Source organism: Balaenoptera borealis (genome assembly GCF_965194805.1).
Source record: "Balaenoptera borealis genome assembly, chromosome: 1".
NCBI lineage: Eukaryota > Metazoa > Chordata > Mammalia > Artiodactyla > Balaenopteridae > Balaenoptera > Balaenoptera borealis.
This window is the reverse complement of record NC_138860.1, coordinates 133,903,285-133,928,949: the sequence shown is the minus strand read 5'-3', so window position 1 is coordinate 133,928,949 and position 25,665 is coordinate 133,903,285. Positions and strand designations below refer to the sequence as shown.

Sequence of the window (25,665 nt, the reverse complement as noted above, 5' to 3'; positions counted from 1 at the left end):
CTCTTCAAATATATACAATACTGCATGTTAAGTCTCTAATATGCTCAAGCTGAGCTAACCAGGAGGCAGCAATGTAAGGGATAATCATCGGACTAGAGCCCAAAGGAATCCTACCTCCATGCTGGATCTTTGTCTACTTATCTATGTAAGCCTGGGCCTCACTGAGTCTCAGAATCCACCTCTAGGAAATGAAAGGATTGAACTAGATGATCTTCCAGTCTTCTTCCTCTGAAATATTATTTTTTTTTAAAGTGTCAGATATACCCAGGCTTGCGGTGGCGGGCGGGGATAGGCAAAATGTATAGTAAGAGTTTCTATCTGATATTACCAACCAATTAGTTATAAGGCAGGAACCATTTCATTATTATATTTTGTCCTCAAGTACATTCTTTCTCCAATTTAACAAAATACTTCTAAATGTATTACATTAATGTTCAAACAAACAAGTACTAATGAATGAAAAAACTGAAAATTCTTCTTTGAATTCAAATTGAGTTTAAGGGGAAAAAACAGAAAGATAACTGCTGTGCATAAATTTATATCACTACTTACTCATGAGCATAAACAAGCCATTTTTATATCTAGAAGGAAGTGAGAATGTTGCTTTTCCTAATGTCCTCCCACTACCTGGTTAACTGGGAATAATAATTTGAATTACAGAAGTTTAAAATTCATCATTTTTTTAAAATATGTTTATTTGTCATAAAGTTAAATTCTTATACCAATGTTGCTCATTATACTGAGTGAAAGGATGTAGAGTGAAGATTTAGAAGGCTAGATTGATCATGAGAAAACTAGAAACCTTAGGAAGAAGGCATGGTAAAACTGAGAAGATCACTTGGGAAACAGTAGGAATTAAGAGGGAGATTGGCAGTAAAAGCAGTATTTATAGGGCCCAATTGTGCGTTAACTTAGTTAATATTTGAAAAAAAAAAACTAGTTGGTCAGTGATATATCCCTCTTAGAACTCTTAAAAGAGTTCACCCCTTAGAACTCTTACATGTTTATATGTTATAGATTATGCATTGTATTACTTATATATGACATTATAATTCAGTCCTGTTATGAGTTATATCTATCTCCCTAACTAGACTGTAAACTCCCACAGGGCATGGGTGACATTTTGTCTTTCTTTGGAAACTCCACAGTTCTTTGCACAGTGCCAGGCATATAAACAGCTTTCAAAAAATGTCTGATGAATAAATGGACTCATTTAAATTAGAAAAACAAAACATTTTAGTGCTTACCTCAGAGATACGTATGATTCACTTCTCCTAGTGCGCCACGGTGAATTAAATTCTGGAGTCCCATCTTGTATCTGAGCCAAATGAAGATATTGCCATCTTGGTTAACCAATGTTTAAATGTTTACTTTCCTTGTCCTGTATTATTATATCTCTCAGGATTCTTTTGTTCATCCAGCTAATGAAATGAGGATTGGGGAACTTCACCCTTCATTAGCTGAGACCCCTCTGTACCCACCCAAACTTGTTCTGCTAGGGAAGGACAAAAAAGGTAACATTGTGAACCTGATGTGGAAAATATGCCACAAATGCATGTGCATGATGAATCACCAGTTGTAAATTATGATACACCATAGTCTATAGAAATATTTTATAAATATGTATCTCTAACATTCATTGGTATGCTGTTTTTCATACTTGCCTTTCTGTGTTTATACTTGTCAATGTTCACAGCATTATAATATTTTCCTGTTTACATTTCAGAATCAACCGATGAGTCTGAAGTTGACAAAACTCACTGTCTGAATAACAGTGTTTCCTCAGGCACTTACTCAGACTACTCGCCTTCCCAGGCTTCCTCAGGATCCTCTAACACCCGGGTTAAAGTGGGGTCCTTGCAGACAACAGCTAAAGAGGCAGTACATAATTCTTTGTGGGGTAACAGGTGTGTTTAGAATTCCCTCTTTTCTGTCCCCAAATGCTTATTTTCAGCAACATTTTTAAAAAATGGAATCTTCTTAATTTTGGAATTGTATTCAGCACGTGAGTGGCATAGAAGACAGAGGGGCAGGTAAGCAAATGTAGTCCCCCTGGGATTTCCAAGCGTGGATAAATCCATTTTACACAGCAATACCATTGTTTACGGGAGTGAGGGTAGGACATTAACAGGTTGAGATGATAGAACCAAAAAAATTTTTAATCAAAAATTGTGTTTGCCTCAGTACATAATTGTGACACATTTGGGCATTCACCATCCAAAATGGTGTTATGAATTAATGAAAGATGCATGGAAAGCACTAATGTGCCAAGTACAGAGTAAACATTCAATAAATTTTTCATCAGCATCTTCATCATCATCATTTTATCACCACCTGGAAAAGTTAGAATGTAAGTAAAAGTATTTAATCCTTCCAAAATGGCACCTACTCTATATTACTTCCATTTTACAGCTATATTAAAATCAAAAGCCATGGAGGTCAATAAAGTGACTCAACGAAGTAGCATTTACCCAGTGCTGATTCCCTTGTTTTGTAACATGTTGCTGTGTTTCACAGTACAAATAGCAAATAAAAATTGTCATATGATATAGGTAGTCAATGACTTTCACTCAGATTTTACTGATAATGTCAATACTGTTAACAATATAGTCTTTGGTAATTGATGAATAACTATTTCTACTCATTGATGCCCATGATAAAAATCTTAACTCTTTCAGTTTGTAAATTATTTGTTATACAAGCTGAGACTGATTTAGGTACTTTTGGAAGATGCCTTCTAAATGTACTTTTTTTCAATTAGCAAAAACACTTAAAAGTCTTTAATAAAAGATATATAATTCAATATCATTAGTGTGCAAACGGTTTAGAATAAACTTAGAAAAATGAGCATCTTGTAGAGATACTGTGGTCTCCAGAATAAACATGCCAATGACCAGGACTCATAATTTAATTTAATTTAATTTAATTTAATTTAATTTACATTCTAGAAAAAGATATGTGAATGCATTCACTATACAATGGATTTAATGTCTTCCAATACCTGGCCCTCAAATATGTTATTTGAAGACAACTTGGGTTCATTAGATATAAGAAGCATTGATAAGAAATGTACTCTCAACTAATAGTTTGGAAATGTACTGAATCAGAAATTCCAGAGATGGGGACCAGGAATCAGGTAGTTCTAATTATCAGACAGGTTTCAGGACCATTACTAAAAATATCTATATTTCTTTCATTCACTCGTTTATTCATTCATTCATTCATTCAACAAATATGTACTTAGTACCTACTATGTGCCACGCACTATGCTAGGCCTGAAGAGAAAAAACCTCTGCCCTCATGAGTTTACATTCTAGCAGAGGACACAAGACGTATAATAGGTAAGTAAACTGTGTATATTAGAAGGTAATGATAACTGAGAAGAAATAAAAGTTAGAGCAGGGTAAAGGGGTGACTTTTTTTGGACATGGAATAACAATGCTGTCGTAATCATAATTGAGGTGTGGATGAATGATCAGTTGAACAAAGGATGGTGGTATTCTTGCCTGCTTGTTCCTTCTGGCAAAGACTCAGATCTTCCTCGTTTTCATGTTTCTTCTTCCCATTGTGTTCACAGGATTGCACAATCTTTCCCACAGCCTCTTGATGCAAAGCCATTGCTCAGCCAGAGGGAGGCTGTCCCCCCAGGGAATCTACCACAGCGACCTGACCGGCTGCCATTGAGTGACACTTTCACTGACAACTGGACTGATGGCTCACATTATGATAACACAGGGTTTGTTGCAGAGGAAACCACAGGCGAGAATGCCAACAATAATCCTCTCCTGAGTTCAAAATCTAGAAGCACATCTTCTCATGGACGCAGGCCTTTGATTAGGCAGGATAGGATTGTTGGTGTTCCCCTGGAACTTGAGCAGTCTACACACAGACACACACCAGAAACAGAAGTGCCTCCTTCCAATCCTTGGCAGAATTGGACCAGAACCCCTAGTCCTTTTGAAGACAGGACTGCTTTCCCTTCCAAATTAGAGACAACCCCTACCACCAGCCCATTGCCTGAAAGGAAAGAACATATAAAAGAATCTGCTGAAATACCTAGTCCTTTTTCTCCAGGAGTACCGTGGGAGTATCATGATTCTAATCCCAACAGGAGTCTCAGTAATGTCTTTTCTCAAATCCACTGCCGCCCAGAATCTTCTAAAGGTGTTATTTCGATTAGCAAAAGCACAGAGAGGCTTTCCCCACTCATGAAAGACATCAAGTCCAATAAATTCAAGAAGTCACAGAGTATCGATGAGATTGACATTGGTACATACAAGGTTTATAATATACCATTAGAAAATTATGCCTCTGGGAGTGATCACTTAGGAAGTCACGAACGACCTGACAAAATGTTAGGACCAGAGCATGGTATGTCCAGTATGTCCCGAAGCCAGTCAGTCCCGATGCTGGATGACGAGATGCTCACTTATGGAAGTAGTAAAGGGCCACAACAACAAAAAGCTTCCATGACAAAAAAAGTCTATCAATTTGACCAAAGCTTCAATCCCCAAGGAGCAGTGGAAGTTAAAGCTGAAAAGAGGATACCGCCCCCGTTTCAACACAATGCTGAATACGTGCAACAGCCGGGAAAAAACATCACCAAGGATTTGGTTAGTCCTAGAGCTTACAGAGGATACCCACCGATGGAGCAAATATTTTCATTTTCTCAGCCATCTGTTAATGAGGATGCTGTGGTAAATGCCCAGTTTGCAAGCCAAGGTGCCAGGCCAGGCTTCTTGAGAAGAGCTGACTCCCTGGCGAGTTCCACAGAAATGGCCATGTTTAGAAGGGTCAGTGAACCTCATGAGCTGCCTCCGAATGACAGGTACGGCAGACCTCCGTATAGGGGAGGTCTGGATCGCCAAAGCAGCGTTTCAGTGACTGAGTCCCAGTTCCTGAAAAGGAATGGCAGGTATGAAGATGAACACCCTTCATATCAAGAAGTGAAAGCTCAGGCGGGAAGTTTTCCAGTTAAAAACCTTACCCAAAGGAGGCCATTGTCTGCAAGAAGCTACAGTACAGAGAGTTATGGTGCCTCCCAAACCAGGCCAGTTTCAGCTAGGCCTACTATGGCAGCTCTTTTGGAAAAAATACCATCTGACTATAACTTGGGTAACTATGGTGACAAGCCATCAGATAACAGTGATATAAAGACGAGGCCTACTCCTGTGAAGGGAGAGGAGAGCTGTGGTAAAATGCCTGCAGACTGGAGACAACAGCTGCTTAGACATATAGAAGCTAGAAGGTTAGACAGGGTATGTTTGGCATTTCTCTGTAAGAATATCCCTCCTGCCTTTAGTTTTACTTTATTGGCATTTCTAAGCACATGTAGTGAAGCATGAACTACATGAATGAATAGATGATCAGCATTTTATTTATCTTTATATTGTGGGGAAATTGATCATAATAGTTTTTCATGGATATTGTTTGATGCTCTTTGAGAGTTCATAATGTATAGGTGAATTATTTATCAAAACTATCCTAAATATGGTTAGTAAGAAAGAATTCGACTCTGTTATATGGGATAGTGCTTCAATTGCTTTCTAGCCATTAAGGCAAAATGCCTCTCCTAGGACACAAAACTGTTCTCTAGTGACCTAAAGAGTATGATTTTTATTGAATCTATGAAAAGTGAGTATTCTACCCCTTTCTGCACAGACTCACTTATATTAAAATCAGACCTAATTTGTTTATACAATTTGCATATAGTTACTGCTACGGGACTACTAAAGTTATTACTTCTAATGAGCAATAATCTTCTCAGCAAGAAACAGAAAAATAAAATAAGCAGAGATTGAATGCCCTCCTACACATTATTTTATTCAATGAAAATCCTGCCATTTAGAATGTTGCTTTTCATATAGAAAGAAATGGTTAAATTCAAAGCATACTACAGACAACAAAAATAGATGATGTCTTTATAAAGACTACAAACGTACAAATTAGTGTGTATAGTGCAGCAAAAAAGGGGGGGAAATTAATCCCAATGCAGTTAAAAATTGAATCACAACAAATCATGAAATGCATAGCAATTGAGGAGAGCAAAAAAAAAAAAATTTGTATAAGGCCTAGAATTACTTTTTGTTGTTGTTTGTATCTCTCTAAGAGAAGTCTGCATTTTCTAGAACTATGATCAATTGACCATCACCATTGAGTGTATTGATACTTTGCGGCTTTGGTGTAGAGGGCTTTGTGTACTCTGCATTGACCTTAGAATCTTAAAAGTCCTTTTTGTGAAAATAGGGCCTTTTGTTCTCGTTTTCTAGATTTAAATGCTCAGTGTAAATTGGGGGTCTGGGTAATAATATACCATTAGAATGTTTCACTCAGTAGTTTTATTTTATTTGGTGTCCTGCTAAAAGCACAGGTCACTGCATTTATTATATATTTTCTTAATGCTGAATTTTATGTTTTCAGGTGTACTCTTTTAAAATAATTATATTGTTTGTCGGTCGTGTCTACATGACAAGAAAACGATTATTTATAGGGAAAGAGTGAACTAATAAATGTGGGTGCGGGTGTTAGTTTCTCAATGTGGAAACTGGTTCTGCCTTGCAAAATATTTCATCAGAATGTCTGTTTCAAATAGGTGTGCTCAGTCCCATTGAAGGGAACCTCATCAAAGCCTCATGACTGGCTGTCAGTGGGAGACACCTGGTCGGTTGTCACCATGCCTTACCTCAAGTTATACCCTCCATGTAGACAGATAACTTGGAGGGCGAAAATATTTGGGGCCAAATAAAACAGTACAGTTTGGGAACTCTGGCCTCGTGTAGACACGACCATACGTAACAGGGTAAGATGAACTAGCCAAGAAAGGTTATAAGAAGCTTTTTGGAGCATATATACAATGACTAGTAATTTGAGGCAACAGAGGAGTGAGTGAAAACAAAGCATGAAAAAGAAAAGACAAAATTTTAAGCACTTGGTACCATCATTTATTTACTGGTTTCCCAAATAAATGGTTCCTTTCCTTTGATCAGAGCTACTGAAAAGTAGGCGACTCCTCTAGTTGGAGCAGGAATTTGGAGGGAGGAAAATAGGACTGGGGAAGGGGGATTTGGATGAGCAGAAGTCTGGAGGCCCTGCCTGTCCCAGATCCAGATAACTAAAAGTAAATTTGTATGTATTTTTCCATTACTGTGACAATACCTCCCTTTTTAATTAGCCTTCACATATCCTCTGTCTTTATAATTCCCTCAGTCTGTCTTTCATTTTGCAGAGCAATTTCAATGTATATTCAATAGTTTCTCACTTAATTCCATGAAATTAAATTACCTTAGAGTATTGCTTCAGGCTATCAAATCCTGAAAGCTCTTCCTCTTTTCTCCAAGTAACTTTTCTTTCCCTCTCTAAATTGAGTTACTGAGCTATTCAGGCTGTATCTTACTTAAAACTTAAAACAAGATAAATTCAGGGTGCTGGAACACAGAGTTGTTATGTAAAAATGGTTCTATACTGTTGTTCTTAACATTCTGTCCAAAGTCAGATTGCCCCAGACACAGTGTGCTTCCTTCCAGCGAAATTTAGTTGAGTGATTTGAACCCTGGAAGTCAAATAGTTACACTAGAAACTACAAGATCTTTGTCCATTCCTTATAAAAGAGAACTGCCTAGAAGCCTGGACATTGGATAAGCTTAAGTGTTCTACATAATGTTGGTTAAAGATCTTGCTCGGTGTTGACCTTGGAGAGGCAGCTCCAAGTACTACCCTAGATTAAAGATGCTTGTTTTCTGCTTTGGTTTTATCTCAAGGCTCATGCTTCCACTATAGAGCCCCATTTGACTGAGAGAAATGAAAACATGAACCCGTATGTCTAAGATTGCTACTCTTCCATAAGAGCTGAGAGAGCACTAGACTGGAGTCATTTTAACCCTTAAGGAGTCATTCAAGTGCTAGATTGAAATGTTCAGTGTCCTTTTCAGTTTGGGCATGGTGACAATGGAAAAAAATCTCTGGATGAAATAATCAGGGATCCATAACAAATATGATTAGTAGACAGCACACCATCAGGAGTACAATAGTCTTTCAGTTGATGGAATTCTGGTGCTAAAAGTCATTTCTTTGCAAATAATGCCCTCAGAATAGAATAGCTGCCTGCTGTTAATGTTCAATAATATTCAGTTTTAGAAAGTGTACTAAGTTAACTTCTGTAGATTTTTTTTCCAAATTAAGAGAATTACTTAAAAGGGCCAAATGCTGTCAATTATTACATGTCCATGATAGGTGGAAAGTAGAGATTGTACTGATGGAAACTATTTGATGCCAGGGTATACAAAATGTTTTAATTTTTAAATGAAGTTCTGTAGAAAAAAACAAACTACCTATCAGACACTTGGAATAACTTTAGATGCACCTACTGAAGGGTAGCTACAATGCAAATATCACTAGAATGTTCTATAGGTATTTAGGTATATCAGATAAATAGCATTAATAGTTCAAATCATAGTTCCTTTAGTTTCATTATGAAATTTTTCCAGTTTAAAATGTAATTTTTAAGAAACAACAAAAAAGTTAGAATATTTGGATTCACATACAAGTTGACTGGTTTAACTAAACTAATCAGCAAATTCAATCATCCACTGGTCAGATTGAATGATTTTTTGACCAGCTCTTTTTTCTGAGTTGCCATAATTATGCCTATAGACAGAGAAATAAAAGCGACTGATTTTTGGCTTTAACTTTTCAGTGTATTAGTTTTAAGGCAGAATTATAAGCTAAGCTAATTTGTATGTGCTAATCTCACAATGTGAAAGAGACCATGAGATTTGCAGCTGACAAAATCTGATTAAGACCTCGCTGTTTGAAATTTTTGAATTAATAGACCGCCACTGATGAACATTTGTCCAAAGTCACTACAATCATGATATATAAGAGATAGGTTTTATGCCTTTGAGTTAGCAGCAAATGTAAAACGAATGTTATCTTTGCTTTTTGTCTTTTCTGTAGTTTTGGATGGTACTCATTATGTGCATAACTAACACTGTTTACTGTATGCTTCTGTCTGATCAAGTGCATGTTTAAAAAAGAAAGTTACTGTTTGCCTGCTTAAAGTTAAATGTTATAAATTTAAACATGTTCATGTAATAATCAGTTTGTTGAGCATGTGTTCACATCCTGTCACATGATTATTTCCTCTACTCAGAATGCTGCTTACAAACACAACACAGTTAACCTTGGCATGCTGCCCTATGGAGGTATTTCAGCAATGCATGCAGGCAGAAGCATGACTTTAAACTTGCAGACTAAGTCTAAATTTGATCTACAAGAACTACCTCTTCAGAAAGTAAGTATGGACTGCCCTACATGTGTCAGCATACCAAAGCCAATTAATGTTGTTTGTTCACGTAATGTGTTTAGGCTGTACATACAGCCCTGCTTATAGACTCTCAGGAGTCCAAAAAGCACAAGGGCAAACAATGTAGAGCCCAAACTCTTAGCTGCTAAATGAATATAGCTAGATTGATTATCAGGTTCCTGCTTAACAGCTTTGCTTTTTGGATTGAGCAGGTACATGGCTTTTTGTGTTGCTTTAAGACTCGTTTTTTCTTATTATTCACTTTCTTTTTCTTTTATTCTTTGCTTCTCTTTCTTTTGTGTGTGTATATGTATGTATTGATATATACCTTTTTTTTTTTTTTTTTTACTTTTTTGGAGACCACCCTATATTCTCTTGCTGATGCATTCTGAGAACAGAACTAGAAATTATTACTGGATGGCACTGGCATAAAAACAGACACATAGATCAATGGAACACAATAGACAGCTGAGAAATAAACCCACACAGTTATGGCCAATTAATCTAAGTCTTAAATGTACCAATGAACTAGCTATAAATAAGGAATTCTCAGAAGAAAAGATTAAATAAATGCTGGTTGAGTACAAGACCTGACATTGAGAATGGATGTGAACTACAGTTTTAATCCTCATGAAGTGAAAGAAATAATAAAAATAAAATAACAAAACAAAGAGACACGCACACACACAAAAAGAAATTATTATTGGATTCAGTTGATTCCTTTGGAAAAGACATAAGAGTCCCAAATTAGAATGAAAATTAAGTGGTTGGCACTTCTAAATACTTTTTTAGCCCATTTTTTTTATAGGAAATATTATGCAGAAGTAAAACATGAGAAACAAATTTGTAGCTTAGCTAGCAAATTTTTACTGATCCTGGGTTAATGGAAAAGTGGAAAGTTCACATGATTTTAAATGAAAATGTAGGCTTATTTGAAAGGCAATATACTGTAAGAGGAAACATTTCCATTGTCAAAGGACCGTTTCTACTTGTTTTATTCAGGCGAAACAGAGAATACACATTTTACCTGTTTAAATTGACTAATGCACTCTTAGTTACATTTCGATGGAAACTAATGAGTTATTTTCACACAATATGTCATTATGACTACATTATTAATGTAGTCATTAACCTAGTAAGTTTTTACAAAAAAAAAGCAATGCAAAAGTAAGGATAACAAAATGATGGTAGCCTCCAAACACTCTTCTCTTAATCAAATTAATGAACATATGGAGCAAACTCCCATCCCAGGAAAATGAGTGTTATAAGACCACAAACTCATGTTTTATTGTCAAATTAGCCTTAGTAACAGCCCCTAACTCTGTATAGTTTGCTTCCTACTCTGAGGAGAGTAATAAAATTAAAGAGACATTTAAATTCACAGCTTTTTTATCACCCATGATCACTCTGGGGGAAAAAAAAAGCTAACTTAATTGAGAACTTTTGAAATTATTTTCCTTGTCCTCAGTCTCCTGTTACAGGACCAGTATTGTGTAGGTAACTCTCTCCAGGGAGAGAAATGACTGATTTATGGTGTTTACCTATGTCAGTGATAAAACACTCCCTCTCTGGCCAATTTCAAAGTAGTAACTTGACATCACTGAACTCAGAATTGGGACTGAGAATAGTCAGCCCTCATGAGCTAGTACAAGTCGGCTCCAGCACACTACCATCAGTGAGACCCTTTTCACTGGAGCCTCTAGTCTGTTCTTCATGTCCTCTTAGATGCCCAGGGCTTTCATCTTCTGCCCTAACAAAACCAGTGTTCAAAAAGGTCTTGAAACTTATTTGCGCTAAGGAACAGACGAGCTATCACAACTTAAATAGACACCTTTCCTGGAGGGCTTGGTAATTAAATAGAAATCAAACCCTTAAACTACAATCATAGAATTTCAAAATACAGTGAGCAGATTAGCGAGATCTTGGTATGAAAGAAGCTATTGTTTGAACCCCTTGAAATTATATCATATGGATAACCCCTTATTTTGCTTAGTTTTTAGCCCTATTTTCTCATCAATCTATAGGATAATATAGATACATTCAGTGTCTGAAAAATGGTAATACACTTGAAGCACTGTTTCTCAATGTATAAATTATTCTCCAGATATAAATTAGGTACCTCTGTGTTGCTATATTAATTTTCTGATGTTTTGGGGGGTACCCTATAGAATGGATTCATTAACTATTACTATAGCTCTAAGATGATCTGTAACAGAAATATTGCAGAGTTATATTTGGAAACATTGCAACCTTACTCAGTTGGGCACAGAGATGACCTAAAGGAATTCTTTTTGGAAACTACCTTAAATTGCAAACTAAGAATAATTCAAGTATGGAAAAGAATCTGAAAAAGAATATATATATAAATATATATATATATATTTCAGTATATATATACACACACATATATACAGAACTGGATCACTTTGCATACAACTGAAACTAACACAATATTGTAAATCAAGTATACTTCAATATAAACAAATAAATAAATAAGCTGCCATCCAGGCCCCCCAAAAAAAGAGTAATTCAAGTATTGAAATAGTCTATCTCAAAATGAATTGTCATCAATACTTTATTATACACACCAAAAAATAAATAAATAAAAGGGAGAAGAAAGAAAGCAAGGGATGGAAATAAACAGTCAGGGCAACTACTCCATTGCCCCCTAAAGATTTTATGGCCCAAATGATGAGTTTAAGCCCCGTAAACTGTAGACATTTAAGCATCTGGACAACTTTGCTACCTTGCTGCTAGTGCAGGAACATTATCAGGTGTGGTTACTGGATGTTTAATCACTTTCAAGACTACTCCATGCTCTACTTCCTTTCATGGATTCCAGTCTAAGTCTCTGCCCTTTTGCCTTTGTGCTCAGGTACATCTCTTCTGCAGAGCTTCTTAATTTGAAAATTTGTTTGGTTTTTCTGCCAAACTTTAGGGTCAACCTCTCTTAAGGTGCAGCCTTTCAGATTCTCCCTTCTTGGCTCCACGAACCGTTAATAGCCGGTCCTATGATTGAGGCTCAGTTTCCTGGAACCCCTCTCACCAGGAGAGGAGAGAGGCAAAAATTATTTTCCTTTGATTTACAAATACATAAAAACCTATTACAGCACTTTCATCTTGCCACTTAAGATAATAAAAATTAGTATCAGCTATTTAATTGACAAAAACTGTTCATTCTCCTGTGAAAATCCTGGAGCTATCTTTTTATTCATAAAATTCCTGAATGATAACACTGGCTATCTCTAGTTAGGTACTGTGGTAAATGACTTTGGGGTGTCCTAGAAAGAATGAATGAAGTGTCCTAAGGAATCTAAATGAATGTTTTCACGTATTACCAGTTAAGAACTGGGTATGGAGTTGCAGAATACTTTTGTATAGGCGGTGCCCTCCCCAGGGAACATTCAGGGGCTGAAATTCAGACCCTTTCCCCACACTCTCTGCTGGCAAGGTTTAACCTCCTGTAATTAAAAGAAAGGAGCACCTTTTTGTATTTTCTCTGTTACACTGAGATTGTCTTCTTGCAAGTTATGTACCCAGAGAGGGCACCTTTTTGTGATTCCTACCTCCTCATCCCTCCATTACGGTAATTGACAAAAGGGCACTACCTGAGGTCCTGACTGAGCAAATTATTTGTTTTTCGGTTTGGATTTTTCTTTTTTTAGGCTACCAAAACATATCTAATAATTTTTTCTCAATTTTCTTTTAAACAAATTTGTAATAAACTACTTAAAAGATATAACTATTTTTGAATAAAGATTGAAGAACTCTGAACTTGAAGTATTTACAGAGTGAGTATTTACGTGGATAAAAAGAAAAGACTCTCCCAGATTTTGCTATGTGTTTTGAATATTTCTATTTTTTCATATTTATTATATTCCAGGTCGAGTACTGTACATTTTTCATGGACTACAGGCTAAATATAGTCTTTCTGTATTATAGATAGTAAATTACATTTTCTATGGTAATTTTACAGAACCTGTTTTGATATTAACAGAATGCAAATAAAGAAAACCACAAAATTAGTTTAATAAATTTAATTTCCTTTAATATTTTCATCTTTTGATGCTTACTCTAATTTAATAAAAAATTTAATAGTATTTATAACCAGAACATCTAAGACATATGTCAGCTATTAAATTATTAATTATTAGTATTATCTATTTACTTACTCATTCATTCATTTATTCATTTATCATTTATTCACTGCCTCTCCAAAAAGCATTTAAGACAACTTTCTATGACGTTATTGATGGTTCAATGTGCTTCTTTGGATGTGTTCTGTTGTAATTGAGCTTAGCTAATGTCTTGAAATTTTATGTTATCAAAGAGAAATATAATATTGTAAAATGTCAGTTCAAACTGTCATTTTTATTATCCAGATTAATGGTAGAAAAAATAAATATTTTGATAGGAGAAGAATAAAGACTAGGATTTATTGGAAATCTACTATGTACATAGTACCATGAGATACTTTAATTTTTTTTTTTTTTTTTTGCACAACCCTCACAAAAACCCTGAATGGAATTATTTCTCACCATTGTATAGAAGAAGAAACTGAGACTCATGTGTTACATAAAAGAACTCAACTATATTTTCACTGTTTTACTGTTGTAACCCCTACACCTAGCATGGTAGTAGAATTTGAATCCGACTCTGCTTAGCACCCAAGTCCCTGCTATTTCTTGTATATGATGATGCCTTCTCAAATGTTTATAAAATCGGACATTTTCATAGGCTGTAATTCATAATAGTTGATAAAACTCTTTCATATACATGATTATATTATCTTCACAACAATCAGAAAAGTAGATATTATGGGACGGAGAAAAGAATACACAAGTAGAACATAATAACTAATCTAAAATATATCATGACCCATAGGGGATGATTATCCCCTATGTGCTACAGATACAGTGCTCTCTTATTTAGCTGAGCTTAATAAATGCTAGTAGTTACCTTGCCCTCTTTAAGATCCACTTGCATTTCCTGAGCACTCAGTATCACCAAGAAATATGTTTGGTAGCAGGAAAAGACCAACGGTTTTGAACTTAAGAAAATCACAACTTAATCATCCATAATACTCCTGCTCCAGAGACATGCAAGGCTGGGAAAGAAATCCCTGGCCTTTTCTAACTCCCCATCTGCAGGTGTCCAGCTGCCAATATAAATAGTGTGGTCTCTTCTACACTGGAGAAATTGATAATTTTTTTCTTGTTCTTTTTTTTTTTAACTTTTACCAACATAATATTACACCATAGTACCTACTGCTTATTGGCGTATTGAAACAGACACTAATATAAATTACAATTTCAGAGGAAGGGAAGTTGAAATTATGGAAATATATGTATTCAATGATCTTTTCATATAATTTTGCCTGGAAGAAGATGGCCTCAGTATCTGTTTTATTAGTTGATACTTATTCCACCATCTTTTGAATTAGAGTTTAGATAGCAATGTTTGCACCTAAATTCTTTTCAAATTTCTAATGTCCTTTCTTATAGACCATTCAAGTGACTCAGGATCAAATAGTAACAATATCTGATATGCATTCGTTCACCCTAGTTCCAAGGGTTACTTACTTAATTCCAGTTTTGTTTTGTTTTGTTTTGTTTTTTGTTTTGTTTTGTTTGCTGAAAGCAAAGCACTATTTCTGCAGCACCTTGGGGTAACTTATGCCTATAGTTTCTACTGATTTTGCTGCATTTATTATTGGCTACCTATTGCTCAAGAAGGATTCACTTATCTTTCTAATTATGAAAAAAGCCTTCAGCCTGTAAATCCACATAAATTCTCATAGACAGTGACTAAAATTACCAAAATAAGCTTAGTACTCGTACAGATGCTTCCCCACCACTGTAATGAAATACTAGCTTTAAAATCATCTGGATATTACATTACCATCTTCAGATCGAACCCTGTGAAAGCATAATAATTAAGATCCAAACTTGGTGTATATTTGTCTTTATAACCTACTTTTTTCAAAAAATATGCAGAGAAAGAATAATATAACAATAATTTCACTGAAAATACTTTGGGGAAAGTTGTTTTCACACATTTTTTTGAAGCTGTGGTAATGCCCTCTGTGAACGATGTGCCAATTACTAAGCAAAATAGATCCTTGAGTTCTTAAGGAATATATCCCAAGACCTTTGCACAGTGCCAAATTCTAATACCACTCTCATATAATTCCTCCAACTAAATGCCATAAGTGAATTTCCGAAGCTTTCAGTGCACCCATCAATTTGCTCTTTGTCAAGAGCAAAGCTACTGGATCAGCTGAGCTCATTTATTCATACATGTGAATCCTCTACATACACATATCCTCACATATGGGCACACATATGCATACCTGCATGCATACACTCATATACATGCTCATGCATACACAGATATATAGAGACACACATATTCATGCACATTTATGTCTCAGCAAAATTAGAAATTACTTCTTCCTTCCAATAGATGCTTGTGATCACTCACAGTAGTCAAAATCATAAACGTTAAATCTACAAATGTCCACAGTCGTCTTTGGGATTAGCATCTGTTCAGCAAAACTTCTACTAGCATTACCGAATTTCTTTAAAAATATAATTTCTGACTTTTCACTAAATCACATTGACGAGTTTTTCTCTTATTTTGAAATATTAAGGAACTACAGAATTTAGAAGCTGAAGATATGGTATATTGTGAGGATTTTCCACGTATTTTATATTAAATTGGTCATATGTGGTGAGGAAAAGACTAATTCTTAATCTTTTGAAGTATCTATAGAAAATAACTAGAATGTGGTACTAAAGATAATTGAACCTCAATTTGCTTATTTTCTTTGAAATAATAAAATTCATTAGTGACAGTTGCTCCTTGTAACTTTTCATAGAATTTTAACAACTAAATAACTGCATTTATGTAAAGTTCAGGAGCACTTTATCAGAAGTACATTTTTTTGTAAATAGCTATACTCACTCCTTTTGAGAAAGAATGTGAACCCACTACATAATTCTCTTTTGGGTTCCTCCCTCCCAAACATTAATAAACTGTTTTCACGGTCTATTTTTTGCAAACTTAAGTCACCCTTAGGGTGTCTCACTTCAGAAAAACGAAGAGGCCAGAGCATTCTTGAAATTAATAAAGGAAATTGCTTTCAGGAAATTCCTTTAATTTTGCTGTCTAGTCAAAGTATTTTTTTCACGTGTCTGCATGTTTATGTTCTCTTTGGGCCCTGTAACATAAAGGAATTGGTGCGGTTGTTAATTCTAATTTTAAAAAGAGAGAGATTAATTGCTAAATTAATGAAGAATCTCATCATCATGATATTAGGATTTTGACTAAGTGTTTTAGCCTTCTTTTACGTTGAAAAGAATCGTGCAATTCTCAGTTGCTCTCTGTGACTAGGAGTCATGTCTGGGCAGCTGAAGGGAGTTTAGTGGAGGAAATAGAGATGAAGATGAAGATGATATGGAGGAAAAAAAGATTATATGTGTTGAATTCTGAGCACTTCTCAAAAATCTGTGTTCCACAGACCCAGCTAGTTGAATATATTTATTATCCCACTTCATTGGCAAAGAAACCAAACCAGAAAAGACATGAGTACTAAAAATTCAAAAAGAAAACTGTCCAGTAGTGCCTGCCCTGCATAATTATATTTTAACTGCTTAATTTTAACAGTTTGATTTGTCATATTAATAGCTAGAAAAATCGTATGTGGGCATATGCAAACATTAATCTCCAAAAGGTAAAGACTAAAAAATTAATGCTTGAAATCAGACAGCTGGTCATTGAATAGCTGTCTGGTTATTTTCAAGTAATATATATTTTAAATATGTTACCTCTATTTGATTTTCAAACAAACACATGAAAATTCATTCCTAACTAACCCAGGAGCCTCAATTCAGTACCTTTTTTCTCTTTTTTCATACTTTCTGATATGCTCATGAAAAAGGAATTCACATGGCCAAAGTCAAAGAAGAAAATTGAATTTCCTTACTTTTCACTATATCCACTAGACCCCAGGAAAATTTCATCTAATTTTGTTTAATTAATCTTGTAATGAATATTATTTTTTAATAGTTCCAAGCAATGCTTTTTAAAAATGCATGTAGTCAAAATGCAGATAGGGTGGTTATATAATTGTTTTCTAAAGGAGAACAATTAGGAGCACTCCGTATAACTGGATGAAGCCTGGCAAGCAGTCCATCTGTGCCATGTTATGAAGAGAGTGGCCCAGTTCCCTCATTCCAGGGTTGGAAGACCATTCTTCACACAAAGAGCTGCACATACACTCTCTAACCAGGACTTCTTTATCCATAGGGATCCTCCAAAACATGTGGAGAAAATGGCATAGGAAACATTGAGTATAATATCTCACCACATAAGAATTCCCCAGGAAATCAAGCAGTACTTGTATATCCCGTATGTTAGAGGAGGAGAAAGCCTATGGAAAAAGTTAATCGGCTTCGACAGGAAAAATATCCCATTACTGTATCCTTCCACGGGAGGCCATCTTTCTGATGATGTATGATTATTTTCTGTTACTCAGGTCAGACTACAGAAGCCTCCCAAAATATCTAATAGTAATAATAATAAAGACAGGAGTATTATTATTTGTTAAAAATAATAAGCAGTAAATCAGCCAAAAATAAAATATATATGAAGAGTGTAAACTTTAATACATAAATGATCTATATAAATAAATTTGGAATCAAAACAATTATGATTTATTTACACTGAAATTCTAACAGCACAATATTTTTTGATGTGTTAATCTTTCCTCTAAGCGATCTGTAGATAATGTCATAGTGCTATGAATCTCGCACTATGCTAGTGTTAATACCATTTTGGATTAGTGCAAGACACATTCTCCCAGAATCAATACAGCCTTATAAAATTTGTTTTAGGTTATGGTTTGGAATATTGGAAGTTACATACTATGTATTATATGGTTTCAGTTTATATTCTAAATGGTAAGATCACACTAAAGAAACAAGTGAAGCAACTTTTAAATGTTGTAGTTTTTAACAATTGGTTAATTTTATCCTGATTATTTTTATTCCAGTACTGTAAATTTAAACTTCTCTTTAAAATTCAGTAAATAACTATAAGATGGTTATTTTAATTGAATTTCTCACTGCTTCCAAAAAGCTATTAATTTACAATTCTTACCACGTAAATAGTGTATAATAATACCTCCAGTTTAGGATATATGTTTTTCTGTGATTAAACAAAATTAATTTTACCATAATCATGAGGGACTCTTTTCAGAAAACTATGATAAACTTCTATTACATCACTAAAGGATGCCATACCATTTTTGCAATAGACCCCGTCCCAGCAAAGCAACATTTTAGACAATGGACAAGAAGATGTATCTCCTAGTGGCCAGTGGAATCCTTATCCTCTTGGGAGGCGGGATGTACCTCCGGACACCATTACTAAAAAGGTAACCAATTTCAAATTAATGACACAAACCATGAATCTTGCATATCCATTGTAATATGTAATCCATATCTTGCGTCTTAACATCATTTCTAACTTTGTGATAAATTTAGTCTAAATACTATCCCACAATAGGGAGTCTGGTTAACTGTAAGTGCATTGAAAAGAATGAAAAGTGAACATTGCCAAATGCTCAGAGCTAGTAATGAATTTTTATAAACAACATCCTGCCACCTCTCTGAAGATCTGTCACCTCTTATTCATGTCTGACACCCACCTTTGAAGTGCAACTACAGGAAATTGTGTAATGTATACTTTCTGACTCTGTTGGATTCAGCAGCATGGTGTAATTTGACCACAAATGAAATTTGACCACAAAAGATTGATTCACCATTTCTAAAGTCATAGCAACTCATTCATCCTGTCATTCATTCATCAGACACTTAGTGAGCAAGTGTATGTGCTAAGCAGCACTACTATGTGTTGAGTACTTGCTAGATGTTAGGGAACAAAAATGAATAAGATACGGTAGGGTGTCTTACCTCTAGGACCTATTAGTCTGGTGAGGTAGGTTCAGAGATAAGTAGGTAATTGTAATACTTCATGTTAAATCACCATAAAGGGAGCAAAAAGAAAGCTATAACCGAGAAGATAATTGCAACATATATGAGAGACAAGGGATTGATATTCCAGAATATATTTTTTATAACTCCTACAAATCAATATGAAAAGACATATAACACAGTACCAAAAGTATGGTAAAATACAAGGGCATCAGGAGAGTAAATTAACCTTAAAATAAAACTGAACCTTTTTATCAATCAGGGAAATACAGAAAAAATGCTATTTTATACCTACTGGACTAACAAAAATTAAGAAGTATGAAAATATAAGTTCTTTGCAAGTATAAGAGCAATGTAAACTCTATACTTCTTGTGGGAGTATAAAGCACAATCACATTGGCAACAAATTATCTTATAAAGCTGAATATGCATATACCCAACATTCCAATAATTGCCCTCCTAAGATATTATCCTAGAAGAACTCTTGTGTATGTCATTCAAGATACCAACACTTACAATGGTAGAATACTGGATAAGCCTAAATGTCTATCACAAGAAACGTGATAAAAAATATTCACACAAGGGAATATTTTACAGCAATGAACATTTGTTAGCTATAATTAAGATAATGTGTATAAACTTCAGAAGCATACTTTTAGTGAAAAACAAGTTTCAGAATATGGCACACATCAAGAGTTCCATATTTATAAATCTCAAAAACAAGCAAAACTAAAAATATATTATTTAGGCATAAGTACATGAATGAGAAAACTTTTTATAAGGGAATGGTTAACATAAATGTAGGATTATGGTTATCTCTAAAAGGGAGGCTGGGGGTAGAATCAGGGAGGAAGCTGATATTAGTTTTAGTACTGTTCTGTTTCTTAAGCTGAATTGTGATTCTTACACTCTAGTTCTTAAGCTCATAAATGTTCATTTTATAATTGTGCTTCATAACATATACACTACATAATCCCATACTTTCTTTGTAACTTAAGTGGTGATTTTTCCTTTGATAAATACTTCAGTGCTTTTTTAAAAAGATATATTAAATATCAAGTTATTTTACCCAAAATAATTGTTAATATTCTGATTTGCAGGTGTTATACACGTTATTAATCTGCCTATTGAGCAATATCCAGCATTGCAGATATAGCCCTGTGAAGATGGCTAGGAGAGCACCTGGAGAGGACACCAGTTTAGTAAAGAAATTAAAGAAAGTTAAGAGAGAAGGGTGGCATAAAATAAAGCTAGGAGGATAAGCATAAACCAGATTATGCTGGGCTTTATCCTGAAAGAAATGGGAAGAAGTGTTTTAAACAGGGGAGAGACATCATTAAATTTTCATCTAAAGAGCACTCTGACAGATTTTCAGAGAACGAATTGGGGAGCAGAAAAACTAGAGGCCATGGAATGAGTTACAAAGCTTCTCTTGTAATCCAAGGGAGAGTAGATGGAAGCAATGGGTGGTAGAGAGAAAATGCAAAGATCCAATATATTCTTAAAAGGTACAGCCAACGTGATCTTGTGATTGACTGGACATAGGGCATAAGAGACAGCTAAGAGTTCCAAGACTAATCCCCAGGTTTCTAATTTGTATGAGTCATGATGTGCCATTCACTGAGATGGGAAAGCAAAAGAGTAATAGGTGTAAGTGGAGGAGGGGAGGGGAGTTTAAATTTTAAGATGTAGATTTGAGGTAACTTTAGGAAATCTGAGTGGAAATTTTTAGTGGATATTTATATATATTCTTCTGAAGTTCAGGAGAGAAATCTCAAATTTAGCAATCATTAAAACGTAAGTCATAATTGAGTTGTGAGTGAGACAGGTAGACGACACAGAACTCCACAGAACACCAACATTTAAGGCATGTTCTTAGAAACGAGCAGAGAAGGAATGACCAAAGATTTTGTCAATAAGTTTCTTTCTACCACAAGTTATAGAAAATTCCAGCCTTGAACACTAAAATATTTAGCTAACATTAGAAGTAGACAAGATCTAGGGTAAGGCTCAGATTAGTCTTCAGTTAGATAATTTTAAATACTTAGGTTTTTTTCCCTCTCCACTCTTCCATTCATATTGTTGGCTTTATCCTAAAATTGGTTCCTTTCATAATTATCAGATGGCTACCTATGGCAATTGAAGATAACAAGCTTCCTCCTTCCAGTCCATCAGGAGAGAGAACCAAGTTTCCCATAGCTGTCTCTTACAAGCAAAACCTTTCTTCCCTAAATCCCCCCACAAGCCTCTTTTTACATCTCATTGATACAAAATAGCTAAGGACTTCTCACCCCTAGCAAGATGAATGGAATTATATGATTGGCCTTGACTAATCAGTTGGAATAGAATAGATGCGCTTTCAACTCCTATGACCACTAAAAAACTGTAGAAGGAAAAACAAGGAAACGTGGCACCTTAGAAATCAAGTAGAAAAAAATGTTTAAAGGAGGGAAGGGTCAACAGTATCACATGGTGCAAAAAAAGTCAAACAAGGTAAGTATGAGTAAAGCCTCCTTGGTTTTAGTGACAAAAAGGTTATTGGTGGTCTTGGCAAAAGTAATTTAATTAACTGACGGGGCAGAATCCATAGGAACCTACATTAAGAAATAGAGAAACTTTAAAAAAAACTCAAGAAAAGAGTTTCCTTTTAAAAGGAAAGAGAATTACGGTAGAATCTGGAAGGGGATATGAGGAAGACAGAAGGAATATTTAAGATGGCAAACACCTGATTATATTTAAAGGCTGATGAGAAGTGATTGGTGAAGAGGAAGTTGGAAATCTCAGGAAAGTAGGGAAATCTGCTTCTTTATGAAAAAAGAGGAGATTGTGAATGTGATGGTAGGAAATTGAAGGAGTACCTATCAGAGCCAAGGGACCCTTACATAACCTGACCAAGAGAGGAGAGAACCATAATCACGTACTTAGTTGCAAAGGGATACTATAATTTTCCCATAAAAGGAAAAGCCTTATTCATTTATTACTCTAAATGGAATTAACAGGTGTTTACATTATCCATTCATACATCCATTTTACATAAAATCTATTTTCAAAGTCCATAATATTATGTTTAATCATATCATCAATACAAATCATGACGATCATTTGCTTGCTTCTCTACTTGCTTTGAGAACCCCATGCAATTCTGTATTGATTAAATATTTGTGAGCTAGTTATTCTTGTTAACGGCTAAAATAATTGTTTAACCTATCTGAAAATTTCAGTAGCCTTTTATATGTCTTGTCAAATGTAAAATAATGTAATATGTATTTAAAATTTTACCATGTCCTTCATGTGTAAACTCACTTATAGCTTCTTCTTACTATCATAAGCATTTTCTGACTACCCTACGTTATAACACTTTTGCCTAAAATCTGAGACTTTAGAACCTAATAATGGATATGTTTACCTATTACGTCACAGAGTAAAGAGAATAAAGAATGCTTTAAATATTCAATTTTAGTTTTTTATTATATATTAATTGAGGATACCAAGTTAAAATTCTAGTGAGAATCAACCTAAGGAAATGAAAATGGTAATGGGATTATTAGCCTGGGCTGCTAGATTTACCAAAATAGGTGTGAACGTTGTACTATTATTCTTTGAGTTTATATTTTATTCTACAATCAATTTTTTTTTAAGTCAGTGTTGGTTTTGCCGTTGTCCTGAAGTAAGTAGTCATTAGGCTAGATAGGATGAGAATGAAAAATCAGAAATTAAACTACAAATGGAATGGGGAATCAAGGATAATAAGTGGTGAAGAAGTCTTAGTCAGTACCCCATTTGAGTCTGCTTCTCAAAGTCTCTGCAGAAGATTTTTTAAATCTTATCTCTATGCCAAGAGATACTACTATGATGCTACTACTAGGATAATACTACTGTGTAGTACTAGTACTGTGATACTACTGTGATCAGAAAGTACTGTGATGCTGCGGAGATTCAGTGGGAAATCCATTTCAGAAAGACTATGATTGAACTTGTGGCTCTCTGTTCTAGTTATTGTATCTTTTGAACTAACATTGGTAATACCTATGGCTATACCTAGCAGTACTCCAAACATTACAGGAGAATAAATGTGGGTACCCTCCAAGCTGTGGATCCAGAGGTTTAGATATATAAAATACACAAAATGTGTTCATCTATCAGAGAGAATTTTGCTCCTGTATCTACCATCATTGTTCTATGTACCTGAGAGTGGCTAATATATGGCAAAGTGTTGAGGGTGTTAAATCCTAGCCTCTTTTTTTTCAGTGGCATAATAGTAGGAGGTAGTTTTTAAATTCTCTCTTGCTATGTCAGTCTCCAAAATCTCAAATTCTGGTGTCCATTAATTCAAAAAGTCTGGGAATCACTGCTAGAAGAACATGTCACAGTAAGGTAAATCCAGTCCCACACAAATTCCAGACAGTACTACTTGAGCACTTTGAGAACTGCTGTTAAAAACTTTAGTTTTTAACAAAAGTGCTCTCAGAAGGAGTATTTGCATTTTAGAATCGTATCACATCATTGCTTTTACTGCTTCAGTCTATTGGATTAAGTCGCAGTCACCATGGTGAGAACTATGAGGTACCATGCATTAAATACTACCCTGTGTCAGGCATTGTGCTAAATGCTTTCATGTATTTGTTCGTCTTATCGTCACAAAAATCATATGAGGTAAACGCTATTATTTTTGTCCACTTTAATGAAAGAAGAAACTGAATTTAGACTTTCTCAGTTAGAGACTTGGAGTTGAGGTTAGGTTACTTGCCAAGATCACATGGGTGACTAAATATTTTAGATCACTCTCCTAAATGTAACTGAATATAGTACGAAGGTCATAATGTAAAATATAAATGAAAACCATTTTCATTTTAAAGTCAGACATTGTACTCTGATTTGGTAGAATTCTCCATAAGGATGGCAAGGCTGTTTTTCTCTAAATCTGAAATGACAAACTCTGTTAAAAGTATTGAGAGTCTTAAAAAGGTTGAATATCCCTGAGAAGATTTAAAATTGAAGGATAATACCTGTAAGAGTATGTTAAAATGCTGGAGCAGGAAAACATTGCAGCAAAAAGGCTGAAGTGACATATTAAAACAAATGAAACTTAAAACATTTCTCTTCTTGAAAGGGTAACCAAGAAACTTTAAAATTCCAGTGATATTAAATCTGAAAATTCTTTAATATGTAAAGACTAGACATTCAAAGTTCTCTTTCAGCTTTAGTGACTCTTCCCTCCTCAAGTGTCTGTTATTCTAGGTTAAGTGCATAATGACTTGGCAGTTAGAATAATAAAGGTGGGTATCAAGGGTCAACATCAGGATGTACATAGTTGAAGAAAAAGGTATAAAAATGTAGCTAATTTAATCTTGGCTCACAGACATACCCCTTATGCTGAACTTGCCCATGATTTTCTCACATCTACAATGCCAGCCATTGCAAGTTCAGCCATTAAGAGCTTCAGGATTTCCAGATGCTCGTCATCTCTGAGGCATGGCCAGGAACTCATTAGCAGAAACTAAAAGAAATTATGTGGGGTTTGGTCATTTTTATGTTCTTTTAATTCTTTCTTTCACAGGCCCCCAAATTGAAATTTTTGCTTTTTCAGACCATATGACGTATTAAAATTTTTTTAAATTTATTAACATTCATTCCTTATTATAATTTTGCCATTTGTCATGTTTCTTAGTATAATGCATTTCATTGTTTCTTTTTATACATATATAGAAAGATCAAGTCTAAAATATCTTTTGAAAATCTTAAATTGTTTTGCTATTGACTATACAACCACACCATCATTTGTGTTTAAAACAACTGAATCAAACTACTACTAGGATTGATTTTTCACTTGGTAACAAAAATCAGTCTGTTGTAGAATTTTTCACAGGATAAGAATAAATTTACGTCATTTTTAAATAAGTAGATGTTTAAAAGAAAATCAACTTAAGAAAAATCAAGCTATACATTTAGTAATTTAAATAAAATCATTTTATTATGCTATAAAAAATCTTATCTAAAATGTATAATCTTTAAGTTGTAGTCATTGAAAAGTAATTTTCTCCAAAATTACTGCCTTTAAAAACAAATATTGCTATCAGTACTCTATATATGTGGAACTGAAATAAATGTAACTACAATTATTGGCTTTTGTATTTAACTGAGAATGGACATTATTGCTGTTGGAATCCCTTATATCAAAGGCAGGGGACGGGAGGTGGGGCAGGGGTGGAAGGCAGATGTAACTCACACAGAAATAGAGGAAAGTCTGGAATAGACAAGAAAGATAGGTGAAGATTTAAATATTAGAAAACATAGGAATGGCAACAAGTAGAACAAATCCTGAGGCTAGAAGAGAGCAAGTCAAGGTGTGGATGAAGCAGATATGAA

General features: G+C 34.7%; 1 protein-coding gene across 4 annotated transcripts in view; it reads left to right on the top strand.

Moving 5' to 3' along the window:
• The window catches only part of LRRC7 (leucine rich repeat containing 7), a 519,751-nt gene that overhangs the window by 406,473 nt on the left and 87,613 nt on the right, over positions 1-25,665 (top strand). For 2 of the 4 annotated variants that reach the window (XM_082356466.1, XM_082356465.1), the window contains 4 exons: positions 1,403-1,514; positions 1,727-1,907; positions 3,578-5,258; positions 18,621-18,740. In XM_082356466.1, the coding sequence (XP_082212592.1) occupies positions 1,403-1,514; positions 1,727-1,907; positions 3,578-5,258; positions 18,621-18,740 (2,094 nt within the window). Of the gene's footprint in view, positions 1-1,402; positions 1,515-1,726; positions 1,908-3,577; positions 5,259-9,148; positions 9,290-18,620; positions 18,741-25,665 lie in introns of those variants that run through there. The other 2 variants (XM_082356469.1, XM_082356467.1) reach the window with 2 other exon arrangements.